This window comes from Pyrus communis, chromosome 14, assembly GCF_041283825.1.
Source record: "Pyrus communis isolate YQ-2024b chromosome 14, ASM4128382v1, whole genome shotgun sequence".
Classification (NCBI taxonomy): domain Eukaryota; kingdom Viridiplantae; phylum Streptophyta; class Magnoliopsida; order Rosales; family Rosaceae; genus Pyrus; species Pyrus communis.
The window spans coordinates 23,018,387-23,043,177 of record NC_142578.1 but is presented as its reverse complement, the minus strand read 5'-3'; the positions used below and the strand labels follow the sequence as shown (position 1 = coordinate 23,043,177).

At 38.7% G+C, this 24,791-nt stretch overlaps 1 protein-coding gene across 1 annotated transcript; it reads right to left on the bottom strand.

The window, feature by feature from the left end:
• Positions 1 to 14,326: 14,326 nt before the first annotated feature.
• LOC137713420 (ubiquitin C-terminal hydrolase 12-like) lies at positions 14,327 to 20,718 on the bottom strand. The gene is made up of 22 exons (XM_088684020.1): positions 20,606 to 20,718; positions 20,155 to 20,312; positions 19,411 to 19,535; positions 19,225 to 19,293; positions 18,855 to 18,932; positions 18,634 to 18,753; positions 18,390 to 18,512; positions 18,023 to 18,115; positions 17,823 to 17,911; positions 17,519 to 17,627; positions 17,328 to 17,396; positions 17,101 to 17,211; positions 16,937 to 16,992; positions 16,649 to 16,826; positions 16,442 to 16,549; positions 16,287 to 16,352; positions 16,094 to 16,159; positions 15,822 to 15,887; positions 15,514 to 15,603; positions 15,195 to 15,311; positions 15,023 to 15,097; positions 14,327 to 14,931 (listed from the first exon to the last, which is right to left on the bottom strand). Exons 1-22 carry the CDS (start codon positions 20,716 to 20,718, stop codon positions 14,716 to 14,718), a joined length of 2,295 nt encoding a protein of 764 aa, XP_088540146.1. The 3' UTR covers positions 14,327 to 14,715.
• Positions 20,719 to 24,791: the final 4,073 nt, after the last annotated feature.

The following is a 24,791-nucleotide window of genomic DNA, read 5'->3' as shown; positions in this document are numbered from 1 at the left end:
CACATCTTTAAGAGCCGTCCATGTTCCAAAAGAGGCACCCTTTTGTGCTGTCAACTTAGCCCGCTTGACAATTAATCTTTCTGATTTCGGTAAACTATCTTCGAAGCTTCGTTTAAGAGGCTGCATTTCATCCACAGCACTTCTTAAATTTGTCATTGCCTCTGCCCGTTTGGCCCTAACTTGAGCCAGTTCAGCCTCGAGTTCTGTAACCATGGCATCGTAATTGGCCACAATGTCTGTTCTTCCTTCACATTTCGGCATGGCCAGTTCCATACGAGCTTTGATCTCTTCATGTTGGGCTGCATACTCTTCACCACCTTGAGAAAATTCTTTCTCGGCAGCCACATACTATGGGATTTCACGCTCCAAATACTTGATAAGTTCCTTCAACTCTGAAGTTATCTTCGAAGGGATGCCCCCTTGTTCAACTAAAAGTTTTAAGGCTGCAGTTAGCTCGTCGTATGAACCATCCATGCAGAGAGTGGCTAGGTTACTCCTTGCATAGAGGCTTACAGTGCCAAATGCAGCCAAAGCCTCAGCTGATGGTGCACTGGCTGAAATGTACTTCAATACTATTGGTATTCACAAGAGTTTACTAACTCAATACCAAAATATGTGGGTGATAAGTTTACAAACTCTATCACACCTCTCACTTTCACTCTCAATAAAATTGGACAAAGAAATAGAGAAAGGAGGGAAGCAACAAGCTTTGGTAAAACACTTGGACTTTGATATATGAAAGAAGTAGCAAGCTTGGTGATAACAAACACTTTGAAATATTAGAAGAGTTTACAACTCTTAAAGCTTACAAGCTGAAAATGAGAATGGAAATGGGATTTGGATGGGATGCTATAAAGCTTAGCAAGATGGCCTATTTATACAAAAAAAAAATGATAAACAATGCAACAACACATGAATGAATGGGGTGTTTAACATCTTTACACCCTTTAAAACACATGCAAGAACTTTGGACAGTCTAGCACACATATGCAGCTATCTTTCCAGCTTGCAATCAACACTCTTTCGGCTAATACACAGCAGCACACTGCTGTCTTCCTGCTAGCACATCACATGGCAGCACACTTGCTGTCTTTCATCACCATTTCAGCTAGCACATGGAGGAAACTTTAGTCTTTGTAGTTGCAGCATGTGTGGATACAACCTGTAAAGAAACTAACAGCTAGAAGCAACCTTTTACAGCCTGTTTTTATTTGAATTTCCAACACGCCCCCTCAAATCAAAATGCCTTCATGCCTAGCATTTCACGCAATAACCGGAATGATTCAACTGGTAGTGGCTTAGTGAAGATGTCAGCCACTTGTTCCTTTGTGTGACAATAGACAAGCTCAATTGTCTTTTGCTTCACATGGTCCCTTAGAAAATGGAACCTGGTATCAATGTGCTTGCTCCTTCCATGTTGAACAGGATTCTTTGCAAGTTTGATTGCAGACACGTTATCCACATGAATCACAGTCGATTCCACTTGTGGATGACACACTGACTTCAACAGATTTCTTAACCAAATTGCCTCACACACGGTTGAGGTTACAGCAACATACTCGGCTTCACATGATGACAAAGCAACAATTGATTGCTTCTTTGAAGTCCATGAGAAAGCTGTTGATCCTAGAAAAAACACATAGCCAGTTGTGCTTTTCCTTTCATCTTGGTCACCTCCCCAATCACTATCTGAATAACCAAATAATTTTGCATCTTCACCAAAATTATAAAATAGACCATAGTTTAGAGTACCTCTTATGTACCTCAAAATTCTCTTGGCGGCCAGCCAATGAGACTCCCTTGGTGTTTCCATGTATCGACTCACGAGTCCAACACCATAAACTATATCAGGTCTTGTGATTGTAAGGTACCTTAGGCTTCCAACCAAGCTTTTGTACACGGTTGAGTTTACAAACTCACCTTCTCCTTCCTTGGACAGCTTCAATCCAGTTGCAACTGGAGTGTTGACAATATTGCACTTGTCCATATTGAATTTCTCCAATATATCTCTCATGTACTTTTGTAGAGAGATGTAGATACCGTCACTTCCTTGCTTCACTTCTATGCCAAGAAAGTATGACATTAATCCATTGTCAGTCATCTTGAATTCACTGAACATGGATTGCTTGAACTCACAGAACATTGCTTCATTGTTTCCTGTAAACAACAAGTCATCTACATAGAGACAAATAATTAAGAACTCCCCTTTTGCACCATTCTTCATGTAAACTGAATGCTCGTATGGACATTTCTGAAATCCATTTTGGTGAAGGTAGTTATCAATCCTTGAGTTCCAAGCTCGTGGTGCTTGCTTGAGGCCATACAAAGCCTTCTTCAAACGATACACCTTTTCTTCTTCTCCTTGTACTTGGAAGCCTTCCGGTTGTTCCACGTACACTTCTTCCTCAAGAACTCCATTAAGGAAGGCTGACTTGACATCTAATTGATAAATTTTCCATTTATGCTGAGCGGCAAGAGAGATTAGTAATCTTACCGTGTCAAGTCTTGCAACTGGAGCATAGACTTCATCATAGTCCACTCCATACTTCTGTTTGTAGCCCTTTGCTACAAGCCTTGATTTGTACCGATCTACACTCCCATCTGCAGTGCGTTTGATCTTGTACACCCACTTAACACCAATAGCCTTCTGATTTGGTGGAAGCTTTGTCAACTCCCAAGTGTTATTCTTCTTGATGGCATGGATCTCTTCTTCCATGGCTTTCTTCCAACAATTTTCTTCCACAACTTCATTGAATGAGAGAGGCTCATGGTCTGCATAGAAGCAGAAAAAATTGGTTTCTTCTTCTTCTTGTCCATAAATCTCTGTGAGACTCCTTAACCTCACTGGAGTTGAGGAGCTGCTTTCCTCACTAGATGTAGGACCACTCCTTGCAATTCTGTGCACTGGAGTTGTTGTGATTGTTTGAGCATGCTGTTGCTCAATAGGTGGTACAACTTCTGGTTCTTCAAAATCAGTGGAGACGATCTTCTCTTTACTGACTTCTTTGTTGTTCCACTTCCATGTCTCTTCCTCACTGAAGATGACATCTCTACTAACCACTAGTTTGCCAGTTAGTGGGTTGTAGAGCTTGTATGCCTTGGACTCTTCACTATAGCCCACAAACACACACTTCTCACCTCTATCATCAAGTTTCCTCCTCTTGGCTTCTGGAACTTGAGCATATGCAAAACACCCAAAAATTCTTAGGTGTGTAACATTCGGCTTGTATCCACTCCAAGCCTCTTGTGGTGTCATCCTCTTGACACTCTTTGTTGGACATCGATTCAACAAATAAATCGAACAAGCTACAGCTTCTGCCCATAACTCTTTTGGCAAATTCTTCTCCTTAAGCATGGACCTTGTCATGTCAAGGATGGTTCGATTCTTCCTTTCGGCTATCCCATTTTGCTGTGGGGTATAGGCAGCAGTAAGTTGATGCCTAATTCCTTGCTCCTTGTAGTATGCTTGGAAAGCATTGGAGGTGTACTCTCCACCTCTATTTGATCTCACAGCCACAAGCTTGTGGTTACTTTCAGCCTCTGTGAGTGCCTTGAACTCCTTGAAAATTTTTAGGGCAGCTGACTTCTCCTTGAGAAAATAGACCCAAGTCTTTCTACTGAAATCATCAATGAAGGTAATAAAATACCTATTACCTCCATAAGACATGGGATCCAATGGACCACATATATCTGTGTGCACCAACTGCAGTGGTGCCTTTGCTCTCCATGTATCACCAACAGGGAACGATAGTCGTGCTTGCTTGCCAAGCACACAACCTTCACATACTTGGCATGTGGCTTCAATCTGGGGTAAACCACGAACCATTCCTCCACTTGACAACAACTTTAGGCCATTGAAATGAAGATGGCCAAATCGAAGATGCCATTTCCATGACTCATCTTCCATCACACCGATGTTGCAACTCCCAATCTTTGTGTTTAACTTCAACGGGAACATTCGGTTCTTTGACATTTGAACACGTGCAATAAGTTTTCTCCTTGCATTTCTGAGAGTGAGAAACATATTCTCTATATGTATAATGTACCCTTTCTGGAGCAGTTGACCAATGCTTAGAATGTTGCTCTTCATACCTGGTATGTAGTAGGTATCGGAGATGTATTCTTCTTTACCATCCTTTTGGATGATCTTGATCTTCCCTTTGCCTTCAACTGGCAACTTTGAGGAGTCACCAAGACTTACAGATCCATAGGCCCCATCTTTTAGTTCGGCAAAAAACTCATTCTTTCCACACATGTGATTGCTTGCACCAGAGTCCAAATACCAAACATCTTGTTGGCTACTAGAATCATGTTGTGCTAGCAAGACTGTAAGTTCTTCATCAGTATTTCCACTTGATTCTGCCATGTTGACATGCTCACCATTTTTATGTGAACATTCATTGGCATAATGTCCATAATGCTTGCAATTGTGACATTGGATATGCGCATTTCCTCAAGTAGATCTCCACTCTTGAGACTGACCTCGATTTTGTGCATAGCCTCTACCTCTTCCTCGAGCTCGTCCTCGGCTACGGTTAGATGAACTCCCACGACGTGAGTTCCACTGCCCACGACCTCCATTTGGTTTGTCAATATTCAACTTTGACTCCAAAGCTTGCTCTAGTGTTGTAGGGTTTGCATTCTTCTGAATGCGTTGCTCGTGAACTAGGAGGGATCCTAGTAGCTCCTCTGCGCTCATCACCTCCAAATCCTTGGATTCCTCAATGGCAGTCACCACATGCTCAAACTTAGATGTGAGTGACCGGAGTATCTTCTCCACAACTCGTACTTCATCGAGTCTCTCGCCATTTCTCCTCATCTGATTTACTATCACAATGAGCCTTGAGTGATAGTCGGAGATGCTCTCCCCTTCATTCATGTGAGCAGTTTCAAAATCTGCTCGAAGTGACTGTAACCTCACTTTCTTGACTCGATCTACTCCTTTGTAGATTATACTGAGTGTATCCCATACTTGCTTGCTCGTTGTTGCTTCTGCAACCTTCTCGAACGTTGAATCTTCCAAACCCTGGTATAGAAGATACATCGCCTTTTGGTCCTTCTTTCGTAAGTCCTTGAGAGTGTTCCTTTGATCCGCAGTATATACGGTTTCTTGCTCGGCAGTGGGTACAACATACCCACTACTGACAACTTCCCATAGCTCCTGTGATCCAAACAATGCTTTGAATTGGATGCACAATCTTTCATAATTTTCTTTCTTCAATGTGGGAACTTGGAGTTGCACTAAATTGGACGTCATAGCTACTGCACTTGCCAGAATGGTATTCTGGCTCTGATACCAATTGTTGGTATTCACAAGAGTTTACTAACTCAATACCAAAATATGTGGGTGATAAGTTTACAAACTCTATCACACCTCTCACTTTCACTCTCAATAAAATTGGACAAAGAAATAGAGAAAGGAGGGAAGCAACAAGCTTTGGTAAAACACTTGGACTTTGATATATGAAAGAAGTAGCAAGCTTGGTGATAACAAACACTTTGAAATATTAGAAGAGTTTACAACTCTTAAAGCTTACAAGCTGAAAATGAGAATGGAAATGGGATTTGGATGGGATGCTATAAAGCTTAGCAAGATGGCCTATTTATACAAAACAGAAATTGATAAACAATGCAACAACACATGAATGAATGGGGTGTTTAACATCTTTACACCCTTTAAAACACATGCAAGAACTTTGGACAGTCTAGCACACATATGCAGCTATCTTTCCAGCTTGCAATCAACACTCTTTCGGCTAATACACAGCAGCACATTGCTGTCTTCCTGCTAGCACATCACATGGCAGCACACTTGCTGTCTTTCATCACCATTTCAGCTAGCACATGGAGGAAACTTTAGTCTTTGTAGTTGCAGCATGTGTGGATACAACCTGTAAAGAAACTAACAGCTAGAAGCAACCTTTTACAGCCTGTTTTTATTTGAATTTCCAACAAATACTTCATCCGCAGCAGACAGTCGTCCCATATCATTTTGGCCTGTCACATGGCTAGAATCAGTAGTGGCCGAGGACTCCATGTTCACTCCCGCATCCTGCATAAGAGTACATAAATCAGTACAGAGACTTATCTAAAATCATGCATGTGAACTCGTCAGTTTCTTGCCTCTTCTGTTGGATTTGGCTCAGCTAGCACCCGAGTTGTAGGTAAAGAGCCAACTAAATCAAAAGAGGCACGAAACTTAGCGGTCTTTGCTATTTCATCCATCTCAGCCTTAGGACGAACAGTTACCTGAATAAAGGCAGAAGGTTAGCACAAAATTATAGAAATGACCGATCTAAAAAGTATCAAATCATTCACTCTAGTTACATTTAAAAATTACGTCTAATGTTAAGATAGAATAACTGAATAATGACCATCCCGAACCTGGTGACTCTGTATATATTCCAAAAATGAAGGGACATCAGGATATTCATATTCTTCGTTGCTTTCAATTGGAGTTATTTTCTGAATGTATATAATGTCCCCATCTTGAATCTGGAAAAAAAGCATCGAACAGTAAACTAACGTAGACACTTGTTCACAATACACCAAACATACAATATAGCAAGTTACCTGATTTAATTGAAACGCTTTACCCTTGTCAAGGTGTTTGCATATGATGCAAGGATCAAACCCTATTTCCTGAATGTAGCAAACAAAATGATGAAACTTTAATTTGCTCCAGAATGCTATACCGAAGCTTGCATCCAAGAGTTTTGAATTAACAAGATTAAGCAAAGGCATATCAGGTGCCAAATAGTAAACGTGAAACAGACCTTGTAAAATTCAAAATCTACATCAGGGGCAAAACCAGCCAGTTGATTTAACTCTGACAAAATCCATGGTGTACAGTAAGTTTTCTTCACAGAAAGCCTACCAGCAAAACTAGCAACACAACAAAACTTAAATCAGTAAGCGCAAATCAAAAGAAAAAAAAATATTGATCTCAGCGTAAAGGGAGAGAGTTAACCGTATTTCTCGTTTCTCAGGTTCATAAAGCTTAAAGAAAGCAAGAAATCATTCTCCATTTTGTTAGGCAGAGGAATAGGGCATCGATCCTGGAGCATTTCATCAAAGCAATATAATAGTAAGAAAAAAAAATGTTTAATACAGCAACTGTAACTGAAATAAGCCTCAAATGACGGGTCTTAACAACGATAGAGTAAGACTGATTACCGGCCCAAACTCAACTTCCAAAAACAACTTTAGCTTGGCAATGCAGTGTGCATCATTAAATAAACCCCTCAATTTGCCTACCTACAAAACAAAAAACACCAATTTATTGCATAGACTCAAATCATTCGGTCTCTAAGGTAACAAGGAAGACATTCACAGCTAAAACAAGGCGGAAAAAATAAATAAATAAAAAAACTCGAAAAACAAGAGGATTACAAATTAAGAAAGGAACAAGTGATGATTTTAGACAAATAATCCAAGTTCAAAAGTAGGAAGTGTAAAGTAGATACTGATTGTAATTCTTCATAGGGTGTCAATCAATGTTCTAAAAGACGCTAGGCGCTAGGCGCTAGTCGGGCGACGGGTTGGGCCTAGCGCCTAGGCAGACTAAGCGGATTTATGTAAATCTATTATATTTCGTGTGAAAAAGTGTTAGTTTATACTTAAAATATAAATAATTTCATCATAAACTACAAAATAGAATGACATATATATATATATATATTATGATGTATTGGAACATAGTGAAAACATAGAGAACAAGCACATAATGTGTGTTCATTTAAGTTTACAACAAGCATTTTACAATTTATTGAAAACAATAAAATGCAAAATGAAAGTTATCTATTTTCTGTCTAAGTGAGTCGCAACTTAGGTAGGTGCCTAGACGGGTATGGGCCGGCTAGGCGGGTACCTAGGCGGTCTAGGCGGATGCCTAAGCAGGTCTAGGCCCCATTTCTTAATTTTCAAATGCCTAAGCATTAATCGGGGTGGTGGCCAACCTTCTAGCGCCTAGGCGGCGCTAGGCAGGAATTTTTAGAACAATGGTGTTAATGGTCGACTAGGGCTATAAGACTTGCTTTCTCTCTGAAGACAAATCCAAAACAGCTGAAATTGTACTGGTATGCCAAACTCTTTTGCAACCACCTCCTGTGGACCATTTCAAAATTAAGGATTCTCAGTATAATTAAAAACCAAATTAAGAACTTGGAGGGAGGAAAACGAAAAGGTGGACATGAATGCATCGAATTGAACCCATACTGGCATACCTTGAAAAGATTAAAGGGTGTCTCTTCTTAATAGGGAAACTACGAACTTTGTCATAATCCACAAGGCCAAAAAATATATCCCTTCCAATTTGTTCCTTCATGTCCTCATCTCGAGCAACCTAAGCATACCTATATATTGGCATTTTTTTTAAAAAAAAATAGCGAAAATAGAGATAGAGAATGTAACGACCCGTTTCGAAAATTCCATTTTAATTAGTTAAAATTACAAAAATACCCCTAATGATGGAAAGGTTGACCTTTGTTGACTTTAGTTCGTTGACGTATTAGAATTTTTCATTTATTTTATTTCCGTAATTCACGTCGATAGGAAGGCATAGGCGTGATCAGAATTGACTTCGGAGCTAAAACGAAGCTTCTACGATTTATGAACATCAAGGGCATTTCAATAATTTCACAAGTGGAGATATTTCCCCACCTTAGACCTCTACATGGCAGACACGTGGCATTTCCCCACCCCATTTCTAGGGTATTTTCTTCCTTACCCGTGAAGCCTCTCTCTAGAACACTTTCACTTTCTCCTTGTCTATCTCTCACCTAAACCTCAAACCCTCTTTGATAACACCTATTGAGACCGCCCTTACTGGCCTTTCTCCCTCTGGTGACCCTCACACCACCACCATTTCCTCACCTACAAGTTCTACGAGCCCAGAATGAGAAGAAACCCTCACTTCTCTCTCTCATTCGTTGCACATTACCTTCACTATGTAAAAAGTAAATATGGCGAGTTCTCACCATTTTATTGACGAGGTAAGCTTGATAACAACTCTAAATATTCGTAGATCATGTTTAGGAGTAAGTTTAGGTAGTTTTTGAAACATGGGTGACATTTGATGCAAAAACCAACTCGGGAATCATTCTCCAAGTTTTTCAGCAAAGGATCGTGAGTTGCAGGCCATTTTTCGGTCAATCTCGACCTCGACTCGATCTCATCTTGGTATACTCTTATTCCTTATCTTTGTATCGTCATTTTGACTTTTGAATCAATGCAAATGGTGTAGAATGGAGCTCGAATGGAGCTCGGGAAGTTCTGCCCAGATTTTGGCCGAACCCATAGTCTGAAACCAGGGCGACATAACCCATGACCCATAACCCAACTCTAAACCTAGCCCAAAACCTTGGGCCTATGTAACACAGGCCCAAACCAGAAATAGGCCCAACCTATTTACTATCACCTAGACCCAATCCAGTTACCTAGAACCTAGGCCCAAACACATATCCGACCCGACCTAAGTTTGAAACCCAGTCTCACGATCGGCAAATAGGACATACGTGGGTGTGTGTGGGCACGCATGGAACACACGCGCCTCCACTAAAGGTATTGTGCTCTGCTGTCGTACATAATGGCAACCACGACGACGCCAACGAATTTTCCGGCAAACTTTCTGGCGACTCAACTCAGCACGTGGAGGTTCGTGGCCTTCCGGTGGCGGTGCGTGTAGTGGCACGTAGGGGAACCCGAGGTCCCTTTTTGGGTTTTTCGATGTGTCGAATCCGAATTTGCTGTCCGTTTTTTGAAATTTCATTGTTGTAGTAGAGTTTTATTAAATGTATTATCTTTGTGTTTAGATGCATCGGTTAGAAATGATCCAGTCCTCCCTAGTTTGAACGGCTATCCGATAGAGGAGTACTTGTGAGTGAACCCCTTCTAAACTTGCATGTTTTTATAAAATATTAGGCTTGCATGCATTGCATATTTCATGAATGGAGCATGATTTATAATATGTTTTTACGGATTTTCTATATTTATGATTTACGAAGAAATTATGACTTATTTAAATTGTTTTTACGAGATATTTATGATTTATCGAATTTACATTTTACTAAAGGTTATGACATATGGGATTTTCATATATGAAATTCTATGGCTTTTGAATACAATTTGTTTATGGTTTACGAATAAGATTTTTCCTGGATTTATGTGATGAAGCTTTGAGCTTTCGAGCCCTGGATTTGATATGAATTTTGAGGAATGTTTTTTGTGCTTATCTAGTGGGTTATCATACAACATATCCACACAACACAGGTATGTAGATTTCTATGGCCATATGACACAATTGGGGATATGTGATGTATATATTTCTTCTCCAGCGTAATTCAGAGTCATACAGCTTCACCTTCGGGTGATGAGGCCTACAATGTTTCTTCACTGGCGTAACCCAGTGTCGTACAACTTCACCTTCGGGTGATGGACATGTACTACCTTCGGGCGACTATGATACCCCTAGAGAGTACAGTATTGATAAGATTTATGGATTTGCCTTTGGGTGGCGATAGCACCATTATCGAGCATTGTTTTACACGTACATGTTTTACAATGCATGTTAGAGTTTTCAGAAAATCTATTATGTAGTATTATATTTGTTTTCAAAACAGGGGGTTAATATGTTCATAAAGAAAACAGTTTTCTTATTATTAGTACTATTTATTATAAACTTTGGTCTACTCATCTTTTCTGTTTTGCGCCCCCTCAGGAGTTAGAATCGAGGCATGCGATCCCCAGCGTCAGGGCATTTCCGCTTAGGTATCTTCTAACCTCCTCTGTGTAGGTCCCATTTCTCGGTTCGTACCTTTCGATAGTAATTCTTTCACATTATTCTTGATTAGTTGTATGCTTTGAACATGGTTCTGCATTAGTATATTCCTTCCTAATCACATATTTTAATTCAGATGCATGTTTAAAATGGTTTTGTCACCCTCGGGTGTCGGCTAGCACGTGCCTACCCTGATATTTGGGGATATCAAGTTTGGGCCATGTCAGAGAAGAACTCTTTACCTCAACAATAGTATAAAGGTTCGGTTTTCCCATGTCTCCTTTTGTCCTCCTCTTCTTGTTCTTTCTTCAACCTCATCTGTAAGTGTGTAACGAAACAAAGAATGTTAATCCAATCACATAGCAAATACTCTAGCCTCACACCATCACTAACACATCGAGAGATTAGAAAAGTACTTGCAATGCTCCAAGTTAACACTTGCTTCAAGCACAAGCAATAAGTAACAAGAATTTCATATGCAACTTTTTCTTAGGTCAAAAAGTTAGCTCCTTGTATGGGGCCACAAAGTAGAAATTTTGAAAGACATAATTTTGGGGTTGTGATATGTAGAGGTGTTAAACGGGCGAGGCAATGCCATTTAATAAAACATTAAGACTTGGGTCATCATGGGTCGTGCTTTTGCTGAATTAATATAAAAATTGTGCTTGGGTCAACCACCTTAATAAAACATTAAAACTTGGGCCATATTGAGCCGTGCTTAGATCAACTTCAGCATAACAAACTTTAGTTATTTTAAAATATTAAACAAATTTATTTAAACATATTTTTAAGCTAAATATCATTAATATTAAATCTTATTAACCTTAAAACGTATATTTATAATTGAAAGATAACGAATAAATGGGATCGTCATAATTGGCCCAGGTTGGCCTGGCCCACCTACCTCTTAAGAATCATGTCGTGTCGTGCCTTATTCAAATGGACTTGGGTCATAGTGCCTTGTTTAAATGGGTCGTGCCTACGTCGTGCTCGTATCGGCCCACTTGTTTGACACCTCTAGTGATACGTAGGGAGAGACCCTAAAATACTCTTTCTTCTTTATACTTTATATGCTTTATTTACAATGTAAAAAAAAAATGGAAAGACTCTTTAGTAAACATTGAGCTTGATTCCTGCATTCATTACATTAGGAGCATCTCCAATGTAAAAGCCATAATTACATCTCATTTTAAATTTTCGGAAAATATCTATTGTAGTTCTTTTCCAATGGAAGAGACGTGACATGCCCGACCCTGATATCCTCCAAACACCAGGGTAGGCACGTGCTGGGCGACACCTGAAGGTGACGAAGCCACACTAATATGCATGAGAACCAATGAATATAAATAGGATTTATAAATTTAAATATAATTAATATGTAAATGAGGAACGTGTTCAGAGCATACAACTAATCTTGAACACTAAAAAGAAATAATATAAAATTGAATTAACAAAGGAATGGGTCTTACATCGAGAGGACTAGAAGATGCCGATGCGAAAGTGCCTTGACGCCGGGATTGTACACCTCGATTCTAAGTCCTGAGGGGGCGCAAAACAAAACATAAGTGGACTAAGTTGATGTATAAGTAGTACAAACATAGTTATTCCACAACATACTAACCCCCAAAGTTTATGAAAACTAATAGCATAATATGTGATAGGTTTTTCGAAAACCCTAGCATGCCATTAAACCTTTCATAAAACATATATCATATATAGTGTGCTAAATGGTGGTATCATACTCACCCGAAGGCAAGACATACGCCTGTAGACCAAACATACGCCCGTAGGCAGAACAGTGACCGCTAGATAAGCGAAAAACATTGTATATAATCTTTCCAACATAAGTACATATATCTCAATAGAGCTCAGTAGCTCAAACATCATGTCTCAAAACATCTTCTTAGTATATAGTCATCCATCATATATACTATAAAGAACATGAAATCGATATAGCATGGTATTCCAAAATATTCTCAGTAAAACATGATATCTCATAAAAAGTAAAATCTAATTTACTCATAAAATGTTTCATAAAACGTAACCATTAAATCATGCTTTTCATGTATGCATTTCTAATAGCAAAATTATGCATTTTGGAAAAGGTCCACTCACATATACTTTGCTGTCGAAAAGCCATGCAAACTAGGGAAGACGGAAATGCCACAATAAATGCACCTAAGCACATAAAGGGTCCAATTAATAAAACTTTACTCAAACGATTGAATTTCGGGAAACGGACGCATAACGGATTCAGGACGTCAAAATTAGCCTTGGAAGGGTCCCGATTGAAACCCGAAAAAGTCAACCCAAAAAGTCAACGATCAACGCTGACCGAAGTCAACGGTTAGATCGGGTCAACGGTCTAGAGGGTTTGGATTGGGTTTTAGGTTGGGCCGAGATAAGGCTAAAGGGCTGGGTAGTGGTTTGGGTTTAGGCCTAGAGTTTGGGTCCCATGGGTCAAGGGTTTTGGGTTACTTACTTGGGTTTGGGCTAGAGTTAATGAGCCTATGGTTTGGGCCTAATAGGTTGGGCTGACTGTTTGTGCCTGGGTTGGTTTGGGCTCAGATTGAATTTGGGCTTGGGATTGGGTTGGTCTAAGTTTGGGTTTGGGCTTGGGCCTGGGAACAGGATTGGGCGCGGCCTAGTTTCCTTCGCAGGTCGCCAGAGTTCAACTGAAGGGAAGGCCATGAAGTTTCCCCAGCTCCGTTTAGGGTCAAATATCAACTATTTTCAATGATTTTTGAACCAAAATGAAGCTAGAAACATGGAGAATAAATCCGTACCAAAACGAAGTTGAGTTATCGTTGGAGTGGGTCGGAAATACCTTGCAAAACTCATGATTTCCGTTGGAAAACTGAGGATGTGTTTTCCCGAGTTGTTTTATGTTTATAATCCACCCAAAACTCGCGTTTAAGCTCAAGATCGAGTTAGGAATTGAAAAACTACAATGAAATGATGTGGTTGACATGAATGAGAGAAAGGAAATAATGTAGTGATCTTGCTGTGATCGTAAGGGTTGAGTGTGTGTGTATGTGTATGTTTGTTCTTAGAAAGGAGATAGTACAAAGAGCGTGAAGAGAAGAAAGAGACAGAGACAAAGAGAGTTGTAGAGAATAGAGGTGAGGGACAAGAAAGAGAGAGAGGTCCATGAGTTGTGTGAGGGGGAAAGGAAAGGCACGGGGAAGTGGGACAAAAGAGGAAAGGGGGCCCTACTTGGCACACCATTTAAGACTCAAATAGTAACCCTTTCAAAATATCTTACAATCCAAAGTGGATTGAAATACGAAAATGCTCTTCCGTTCCGTCAATTCCAAGACGGGTTGTTACAAGATGTAAGGTTTGAGTCCCATTTCTGGCGGGATTCACCTCCAAAAGATGTCAAAAAAAAAAAAAAAAAACATAAAATTTTTATTTTTATTTACATATTCCGCCCAAGATGGGTGTTTTACATATCCTTACTCGAGAGTTTTATGGCCAACCAAAAAAAAATATAAAATGCCCATTTCAAAGCATCATGAATCTCCCATTGGAGATGCTCCAACTAAATTTAGAAGTAAAGACTATAATTCACCAGATAAACCCAACTAGGGTCACATAATAATACTTGGGTTACTGATACATGCAGTAAATATTGTTTGAACATAACAGAGAAGAACGGCATCGTTTCTATGTATATGCTTTGCACACTCATACAAACATTTGAGCCAAGAATGGCTACTCACAGAAGCAAAAGTTCATAAAACTTAAAAAGTACTTTTTCAGAACATATTGTACAACAACGCAGGTTCCAACTAAGACACCCATTTTGTTCTGTCAACATGGCCTGCCTGACTGGAGCTTTCGGATTGTCATGAGGTATCTGCAAACCTTTGCTTAACAGGTTCTATTCATCTACTTCAGTATTTTGATTCGTCAATGGCTCTGCTGGATTTGCCTTAACTTGGGCCAGTTCCAGCGTCGAGTTCTGCATCATGATGGCCAAGATATCTTCTCTTTTGACATTTCTGCACGGCCACTCCCATCTGAGCATTGATGTCTTCGTGTTGGCCAAGCTCTTTTCCCGCACCGCTTAGCTGAGCCCTCTTAGTTGCATTCTCAGAGTGCTCCAGCCCAAGGCACTGCTCCCATGCACGGCCATAAACGTCTCTTCTCTATGGAAAACAAAAACCATAACATTGGAATTAAAGAACTGACAACGCAATACCCATAGCAAAAAAGAATTGTAATCAGCCATAGACAAACCTGAAGACGGCTGGAAACAACATCAGAATCATGCAAGTACTCTATAAAACCAAATGACACAAATAAAAACTTCCACTGCACAATCAAAAGGGAAATAGATGAGGAAGCAAACTTAAGAGACATTAATTCCAGCTAGTGATCCTCCAATAAATATAAGGTGTGGTTCACGTACCTCCAAGAACTCATTATCGGGGACCTGCAATTTCCTTTGTAAGTGTACTTTAACTTCAGCTAAAGTTTCACCTTCACGGATGATCAGGAAGAAAGGTTCCCCGAAGTTGTTTACTTGCTATTTGAAATGTACAAAGAATGTTGAAGAAAATCGTTACAAATAACCACAAAGTACTTGGTGCAAGTGAAACCATTCTCCGTGTTTAATTAAAATAGTAACACAATATTTTGATTCTGGGAAGAAAAAATTGCATTTAAAATTATCCAAATTTCACTCTCAGATTAAAAAAAAAAAAAAAAAAAAAAAAAAAATCGAATACCGTTAGCTGGCCCTCTGCAGTCTCTTTTGTGAAGTGGTAAACTTGAATCAAGCCATCATGAGGACCCAAGTTTTTCTCTTCTTCTGGAATCTGATACAGAAAAGGTAGAAACAACTCAGCTTCAAAAAGACACTGGGGCAAATCCAGTCCGATAGTAAAGGAATGCGAATAAAAAAACCAAATAAATGGTACAGTTTCTTGCCCATAAAACCAGATTCTTGCAGTCCAAATGTTCAAGTGAATCAAAGAAGAAAATTCTCTGTAAAAGAAAAAAAAACTAAAAATAGAGAAGCCAGAAAGGAACTCACCTCCTCGGCATGCAAAGTCCAGCACCGCTCATTTATATTGTCAATTTTTTCACTACATGGGATGACCTGAAAAGTGAACACGAGAAGTTATGAATGCGCCATCACGTTGAAACACATAACTCAAATAAGAGAACGAAGTATCTCATACAAGCACTGGAATCATACATAATCAACATCACAAGCGCGCAAGCCACAATTTCTGGGAAAAATATGAAAAGAAAGAAAAGAAGCTAAAACGCTGATACACTAGACATACAAGCACAAGTAGTTACCCTATATATCTTGTGATAGTAAACCTGAAGCAATCTGATCTCTGCATTTGGATGAGACAACTGGACCTTTTTCAGGTACATCATACATTGAGTAGAATCAGTTATACACAACTATAAGAGGAAAATGGAAAATCACGGATAATAACAAGTAATAGCGACATATTAGCAATGCCAAAATAAAGGGACATCTAACCTTCCTTTTAAGTATATTGATCACATTCCCAACAGTGCTGTGTTTGGGCAATCTAATATTGTGAATCTCCAACTGCAAACAAATTACAAAAGATTATGATGAGTAGATAAACGTAATAATGGTGCGTAAGCAGGAAAGCTGACCAAATATTTCACACGGACCTCATCTCTTGTAGCATGATGAAAAACAACTTTCAAACTTTTTAGGGCTTGCACTTCTGGCAGCGGGATGTCTAGGACTTCATAATACAGAATATCACATACCTGTAAAGAGATCGACAATAATAATGAGCATCAATAATACATGATACTTATACAAGTGAGAGTTAAATAACAGTGACAACTTAATACAATGGCACCTACTAGATAGTAATGGATGAGCATATATTTTAATTGCTCTACTCCCCGATAATTGATCGGTAGAGACTTAGGTTGTTGAGAATAGCAGCTATGAGCAGTGAGTCTGATTTTGGTAGGATCTTCTAAACCAATTTTGCCAGCCACCTTCTTCACCACATCATCGTAAGTGTCTAGCCTTGACCTAGAAAACAAGGAAAAAAAAAACAAAAAAACAACAGTTATACCACTGACTAACACAACAATGATGGACTCCAACAATGAGGGACAATGGTTCCTGACAGAGTTACTTACAACTCCAAAATAAAATCATCCTCTGTCGGTTTATCCAAAGAACGGAAATGGACGATCTATAGAGCACCAAATCATTCAATATAGTTATGTTAAAAAAACCAGGCTTACTCTTATAACCAAGTAAAAGGAGGTGAAATAACCGTGAAAGCTTCCATTGCATGTACCTGGCGAAAGCGTACATATTCCAAAAATGAAGGGACATCAAAATATTTATAATCTTGATTAAATTCATGTGTAGTGGATTTCTGAAAGCATATAATGTCCCCGTCTTGAAACTGGATAGGAAGACCACAAAACAGTTAACCAGCAATACACCTATAGAGGCGTCGAGACAGTAAATTCCTATAGCACTCGTTTACAATACGCCATGCATGAAAATAAAAACACTTACCTGACTTAATCGAAATGAGGTCCTCTTGTCAATATGATCACCGATTACACTTGGCTCGAATTTTACTTCCTGAATGTAGGCATAAAAACAGATGCATTTTTTTACATAAGAACGCATACATACATCATACTTATATGTATATAATGTAAGTTATGGCACAGTTGATGCTAAAAAATTAATGTGAAGCAAACCTCATAAAGTTCAATCTCTTCCTCAGGAGAAAAACCGACTATTTGATTTAGTTTTGATAAAATTTGTATTGGCTCACTATCCAGCTTCACAAAAAGCCTACCAACAAAACTAGTGACACAAACAAAAAGCTTTAATCAGGTGGAGGTTTATAGGTCTAGTGATAGAGAGCATTTGCCCCTACACGTATGGCCAGAGTTTAAATCCCACCTCCCTGGATTTCGTGAAAAAAGTAATAAATTAATGAACAAAAATGAAAGGGAGAAAATACTATAACCAAGCAACAAGAGCCAGAGGGATCAGTACCGTAGTTCTTGTTTCTCTGGTTCATAAAGCTTAAAGAAAAGAAGGATATCTTCGTTGGTTTTGTCAGGCAGAGGAATAGGACGTAGATCCTGGAGCAATGTATAGAAGCAGTAGAATCATAAAAAAGATCTATTTCATGTAATTATAACTGCAATAAGCCAAAAATCATGGCTGAAAATAACAAAGCAAGAATGGATTACCAGCCCAAAATCTGCTTCCAAAAACAATCTTAGCTCTGAATAGTCCCCTAACCGCAGGTGAAATTCACGCGGTACATTTACCAGTTGTCCAACCTACGAAGCACAAGTCGACATCATAAAACACTATTAATCATTTAAAATCTAGAGACAAAGAGAGAGGGAGAGAGTCCCATTGACAATTAATTAATACTGAAATGAAGAATCGTTACATGAAATTACAACAAACAAGACTCACTGTTAAAACCAGGTGGGGGAAAAATAGAAAGTCAGACACAACTAGAATCATGAATTAACAAAGGAACAAGTAACAAATCCAGGGATAAATCAGATAGGGTAGGAGCAGGGAGTATGAAGTGTAAGTAAATACTGTTCGTGATTCTTCCTCAGGTGTCAATGGTCGATGGAGGCGATATGTGAAGTTTTGTCTAGTAGTCCAAAACCAGAAGCGCTGAAATTGCACTGGAATTCCAAACTCTTTAGCCACCACCTCCTGTGAACCATTTTGAAAGTAGAAATCAGTTGCACTTACCGTCACCAGTCCCATAACCCCAAACGAGGGAGAAAGGAAAAACAAGAAATGAAAGCACAAAAGTGAGTTTGGACTACTGTACCTTGAAAACAAAAAAGGGATGCTTTTTCGGAATGAAGAAACCTTGGACTTTGTCATGGTCTACAAGGTCAAAATGGAAATCCCTTCCAATCTGTTCTGCGAGGTCCTCATCTCGAGCAACCTAACCATATAATTCTTCCATGAATTTGATGTATACCTAGCGCATGAACTAGCACTTTTGAATAGAAATACTAAAAACGCGGATAGACAGGAAGCTTTTACCTTAACAAGAGTATAAAGGTTTGCTAAAACCTTTTCTCTTCTTTCCTCTTCCTCTTTTTGTTCGTTATTCAACCGTATCTGAAGTGAAACAAGCAATGGCAGTTCAGTTTCTTAGCTGGACACTTGAATGCAATAGTTATACTTGATTTAATATTAATGAAAAAAATTGCACATACACAATATTTATTTAGGGGGTTGGGCTGCGCACACATGCCGCCCAAGAAAAAAATCTTGTCAAGTTACAACACAGCAGACTCATGTTTTAGCATGCATGTACCACCTCCATTAATTTTTGTTAAACATTTAGTCAAACATATAATCTATAGCGCATTTGGGCACTTTGTAAAGGGTAACTTTGCTATTTATTGACCTCAAGAGACTGCAAAAATTCAATTGACCGAAGCTCGTGGGATATATCTTCTACTTCCTCGGAGACAAGCTGTAGTCAATGAAATTCTTATCTCAAGTCGTCTAGGGGTCTGTAAGTGTTTGAAATACCCATCAAAAAGTGCTCAAAAAGTGTGCAATACTTGATATTAATAGCAGAAAAGACAACCTCAGCTTCAATCACGACTGTATCATTCACCAGATAGCCCATGCTAGGCTCATAAAGCTCATCAAGAGGCATGAAAAATAAATATCCCCACTCACTGTCTCTTGCATTGAACATGTGTTTTGTGCCTGCAGCATCATACAAAGAATGAATAACGGGTAAGATGCACACAAAAATCAAGATCCTTCTGATTAGATTAAACACATTTCAAATTATAGTTCTGTTGCGTGAGTAAGGTTCTTTAACTTTTCCATGTTGCCTCAATGCTTTCCTCATAAGCGAATAATCGAAACAATAGCATGAACCATTCAAATTCCAATCTAGTACACATGCTAGTAACAGCTAGGTAATTAAGCATTCATTCAAATGTATACTAACCTTGCACAGAAAAAGGTAACTCTATTCAACCCAAGAATTTTCTTAGTTTGCCCTTCCAATTTTGTTGGCGAACTACATTATCTATCCTCAATTTTCTTATACTTTTTTCAACCTTCAAACATTAAATTTTTTTGGTACCACCATTGGATAGATGGCCAGGCCATCATGCTTCCCAAATGTGAAGGTGTTATAGAGAGGGGTGAAAGTTCTTTGTCCCATTTTTGTTTTGGTTTTTAAGGGATAAATTCGGAAGTTCATGCTTCCAAATGAAAACATAAAAACCTCGAGGGGTGATTGTGTAAATAAACGAAGCGAGAACACAAATTCAAAATGCCAAAAGGAAATAAGGATGATAAAAATGAAATATACCCCGTTCTATTGAGTATGTGCTATCGATTTGATTAACTACAGTCAAGCTGAACGTCGCACATTTACACCACTTGTGTGGCAATGTCTCAGAATACGCCACATCTAAAAACAGGGACAACCCCTTCACATTGTTTCCCCTTGGAAACATTTGTATCCGCCTGTTCAAACATTCCAAAACAATCAATATTCCATCAGTAACATATAAAATAAGCCAACTTAATGAGAAAATCTGCCATATCACCCATCATATACAATCATGTGCCCATCACTCCCATCACGTGATGATTGTAAATAACGGATGATAACAAAAGATCTCACCAACTTAGCGCGCATATAGATATTTGGCCCCAAATAGAAAAGAAATACCGGCGCAATACACTAAAAGACCCCTAACCAAACTGAAGGCACATACACCAACTTTTGGACTAGTGGTTGAAAAGGGGAAATTTACCATTTATAATCACCAGCAGTGAAGACAGGAGAGTAGATCTTCTCTGCGCTCAGGCTAGTAAAGTTGAAAATTTTCCAAGTGAAATCTACGGGTGGAGGATCCAGGTCCTCCATTTCCGCTGCTAACAACACACACAAACACCATAAATTTTAAAAATAAAAAATTGCAAAGAAAAATTCGATAATCATTTCATTTTTTATTTTTATTATTTATAAAAATAATACAATTAATTAAGGTTTGTTTAGTAACTACTTTTCGTGTGATACAAGAAAATCAACATATATTTGATTTTATAAAAATTGAAATCAAATAAAAAAACAAAATGGTTATTAAACGTGTCCAATAAAAAATTATTGCACCAAACTAACACAAAAATCAAATCTTTTTAGATGAATTATGCAATTTTAAATAGAAAATGTGAAAATTGTAAAATTGATGAAATTTTAAACCTTCAATTGGCAGAGAGCCTCCGACCAAATCCGAGTGCGGTGCAAGCATTGGTTCGTCCGCTTCCATCAGAAGATCTAATCGAGCAAAGAAATGCCAGTCGAGTCGGTTTACGTTACGGATTCCTTACCCGACCCGCTTTGATGGTATTACTCACACCCGGCCCCGTTAGACTGCTACAATTTCATTTTTCGCTTGGCGAATTAATTTTAATTTGTGGTTATTTTGATTTAGAAAGATTTTAAAGGATTTCCTAAAGTGATAGATTTGATAAAATTTGAAAAATCCTACTGTTTTTATATGGTAGCTCAGCTGTTTAGAGCAAAGGACTGAAAATCTGAACTTTTGAGGATTTTACTGGACTTTGCTTATAGATTTTGATGCTTATAGATTTTGATGTGTTTTTGTATTTTGTTTAGATATTTCTTATCATTTATCCATTTATTTATTTTTAAATACAAAATATAAGAGAGAAAAATAGAGAAAGAAGAAAAGGATACCAAATTTGCTCTTAACTAACGTTTTGGACAACACGGACATATGTTGATATTTGAATTTAATCAGTTTTGTAACTGAGATTTGATTAGTTTATTTTAGCCAAAAGTCTATTTATTAATACAACGATTACACTATCACGTACCTAAGATCACACTATCACATACATGCCATGTTAACCCATTTGTGATACATTCAACCATGTTCAAGTAATCTGACATACTGCCAACAACAAAAAATATTAAACCCTTTGATGCTAAAAATCAAGAAACATAAACTGAAAACGATAAAAGCAGACGTTGCCAAAACAAGTGCCATTAACCAACAAAAATAACAATCGTCCACGAGTAAACGCAATAAGGAGAGGTAGAAGCGTAAAACGTAAAGAGCTGCCTCACTTCTAGTAACTTTTGTTAGACTACATTTGAATGACAATGTGAAAACAATTAGGTTTCTTGAATTACTTGTAACTCATTGTACGAGTTGTGTGGTTGAATGAATCTCAGATCCTTTATATTGACACATTCCGACCGAAATCAAGGTGTGCAGGCCGTCACGTAAGGGTGACGTAGCCATGTGCACAGTGCATAAGCAATAATAATAATAATAAAAATACGAATAAATAAAAACCAACTGCTAGCAGTACTAGCTAAGATAACATGCTAGTGCGAGATTAAGTGTGAATTCACAACCAGAGCATAAGTAGCCTAAGTGCAGTCCAGCAGGACAAATACTAATTATACAACACCCAAGGGTGACTATACAATGGTGATAATCTGTCAGAGCTGCCGTGGATTTCTCGCAAGCCACCAAAAAGCACTCCTAACTAGAACCTAGAGGGGCGCAAAACAGAAAGTGTGAGTGGTAAAAAACAAAGCTTTTCAAAATCATTTCATTTCTCAAAAGTTCTAACCCCTCGCCGTAAAACCTGTATAATTTCCCAGAAAATAGAATATATACATATATTGAAACCATACCCGAATTAGCAAAATCCACATATATGTCATGTCAAATATCTCAGCATAAAAATATATGTAAGTCAGGTGATATAAATCAATGCAAATGATATATCAGCCGGAGTCACCTAACGTGACTTGTACGGCTCAATCTAGAGCTCATCCATCTAGCTGGAGTCACTTAACGTGACCTGTACGGCTTAAATCCACATCTCAACAAATATATCTGCACACGAGTCGGAACACCTAAAGTGGTTTGTACGACAAGACTGGATGTAAATAAATACACTCAAGTGCTACGATCAAGTGAAGATTGTGCGAATAATCGCGGGTCACCTACGAGTCAGAACCACCTATAGTGGTCTGTGCGACAGGACTGTGCACCTAAGTTGGATCCAAGGTGAGTGTATGGTGTGGGAGGTGAACATCACGTGAAAGACTGTGCCCTAACTTTGGGCGGGAACACTAACATCGGGGTGCAGGTTTATGAGCTCTCAACACATCTCACATAATCATCAATTACATTAACAATCTACAACTCATCTGGTACTTACGTGAGCGTCCACAACGTCAAATCAAAATATGCACACTATATTAATTCAATGATCTACGTATAAATCAATATACATGGCATTTCTAAACATAATTTCATTTAAATCGATTTTTTGGGAAAAATCTCAAGTATATAGGTATATATGGAAAACCAAAAGCCCACTCACTGGTATGTGGAAGGGTCGTAGCCCCCAAGCCTCGATTGACTGCGCTCATCCTGAGGATAGGTCTCACCTATATGCGAAACAACTATATAAACATTAATTTAAAGTACAAACCAAAACTAGGTAATAACTTCTCAAACATTGCTCAAATGGGGTGTTTGAATATACCAACGTGATCTACTCAACACCACGAACATCCCCATATTTTTAGAAAATTTTTCCAACCATCCAGGCACCGCCACGCGCCGGCCAAGGCACTGGCAGACGCACCGGCCACTCGCAGGCACGTGCCTGGCACACGTAAGGAAAACCTAACGAAGTTAGAGAATATTCCGTCCAAAAATGGAATATACCGTTATATATACCTGACGCCTTTAGTATATTCCCTCAAAGTTGACGGAATATTCTTCGTCTTCTCCGGTGATCCTTACCGGAGCCGTTGCCGACTGCTGTCTGCGTCGTCGGAAACTGGAAAAACTTAAAACTTTAATATCTTCTTTATTTCTCAACCAAAAACCATGAAATTTGTACCAAAATGAAGCTGACAACGAGTAGAACAAAACCTTATCACTTTTAGGACTTAAATACAACGGAATCTTTCCGGGAAAACCCACGATAATCCAGCCAAACTTGAAACTCACCAAACTCAACTTCCCAACTTCCAAAACACTTCATTTTTTCTTCTCCGAGCTTCGTGAAGAGGTTCTAAAGCTCCCTAGAAGCTTAAAAACTTCCAAAAACTTCACGATCACGATTGCATGAATAATACCCAAATCGGAGCTCACGAGAAACTAGGGTTTTTGAAGGTTTTAAGTCTAAACAAAGGTATGGATCAACTCCTAGGCTTGCAAGGAGTTTGAATGTTAACTTTAAAACCTCGATCCGTGCCTGAAATGGTTGGTTGAAGGTTTGTCCGTACAGTTGTACGGAAATGGAAGAAAATCCGAGAGAGAGAAGAGAGAGGTCTAAGTGTTGGTGTGTATGGTATGTGGGAGTGTGTGTGTGTGTGTGTGTGGTCCAGCTTGATCACCAACCAAAAACCACAACGCCACAACCGTTCAAGGGTACTTTAGTAATTTCACGCCATCGATACAAATATTTCGGGACGGGCTGTGACATATATAATAGGAGTTGTGGAGTTTAATAATTGTGCAGCCAATTAACTGAGGCTCTTATAAAGTATATATTGAAATATGAGAGTCACGATGAGATTAAACTTATTAAGGAAATAGAGTTCATCATTACTACTAATAATAGGCTAGTATGAGTGAAACTCTAAGATGATAATTTGATACACACACACACGTATTGAAGAAGTTCCTGCTTCCACACAACAAGACTCTCGAGAACCAAACCCTATTCACTAGTAGAGATCATCATTGTGTGCTGGAAGTAGAAGACTGATTCTCTTGATCATTCGATGGTAGCTTTGCCAGGTAAGTCATTTATGTAGACTACATGGTATTGTGTTTTGAGGTTGTTATATCAGGTTGCTTATGGCTGTAATCCTATTACTACGTTGAATTTATTGTTGACTTATTTATAAATGTTAATCCCAACATGTGGTATTAG

What these genes read in the sequence shown, in the direction of transcription:
- LOC137713420 (XM_088684020.1), bottom strand. Translation starts at nt 20,718, where the DNA reads ATGGAGGACCTGGATCCTCCACCCGTAGATTTCACTTGGAAAATTTTC. An exon ending in ACCTTTATACTCTTGTTAAG is followed by an intron (nt 18,754 to 18,854) that starts GTAAAAGCTTCC and finishes TTATATGGTTAG; the next exon opens with GTTGCTCGAGATGAGGACCT. An exon ending in TGGAAGCAGATTTTGGGCTG is followed by an intron (nt 17,912 to 18,022) that starts GTAATCCATTCT and finishes ACATTGCTCCAG; the next exon opens with GATCTACGTCCTATTCCTCT.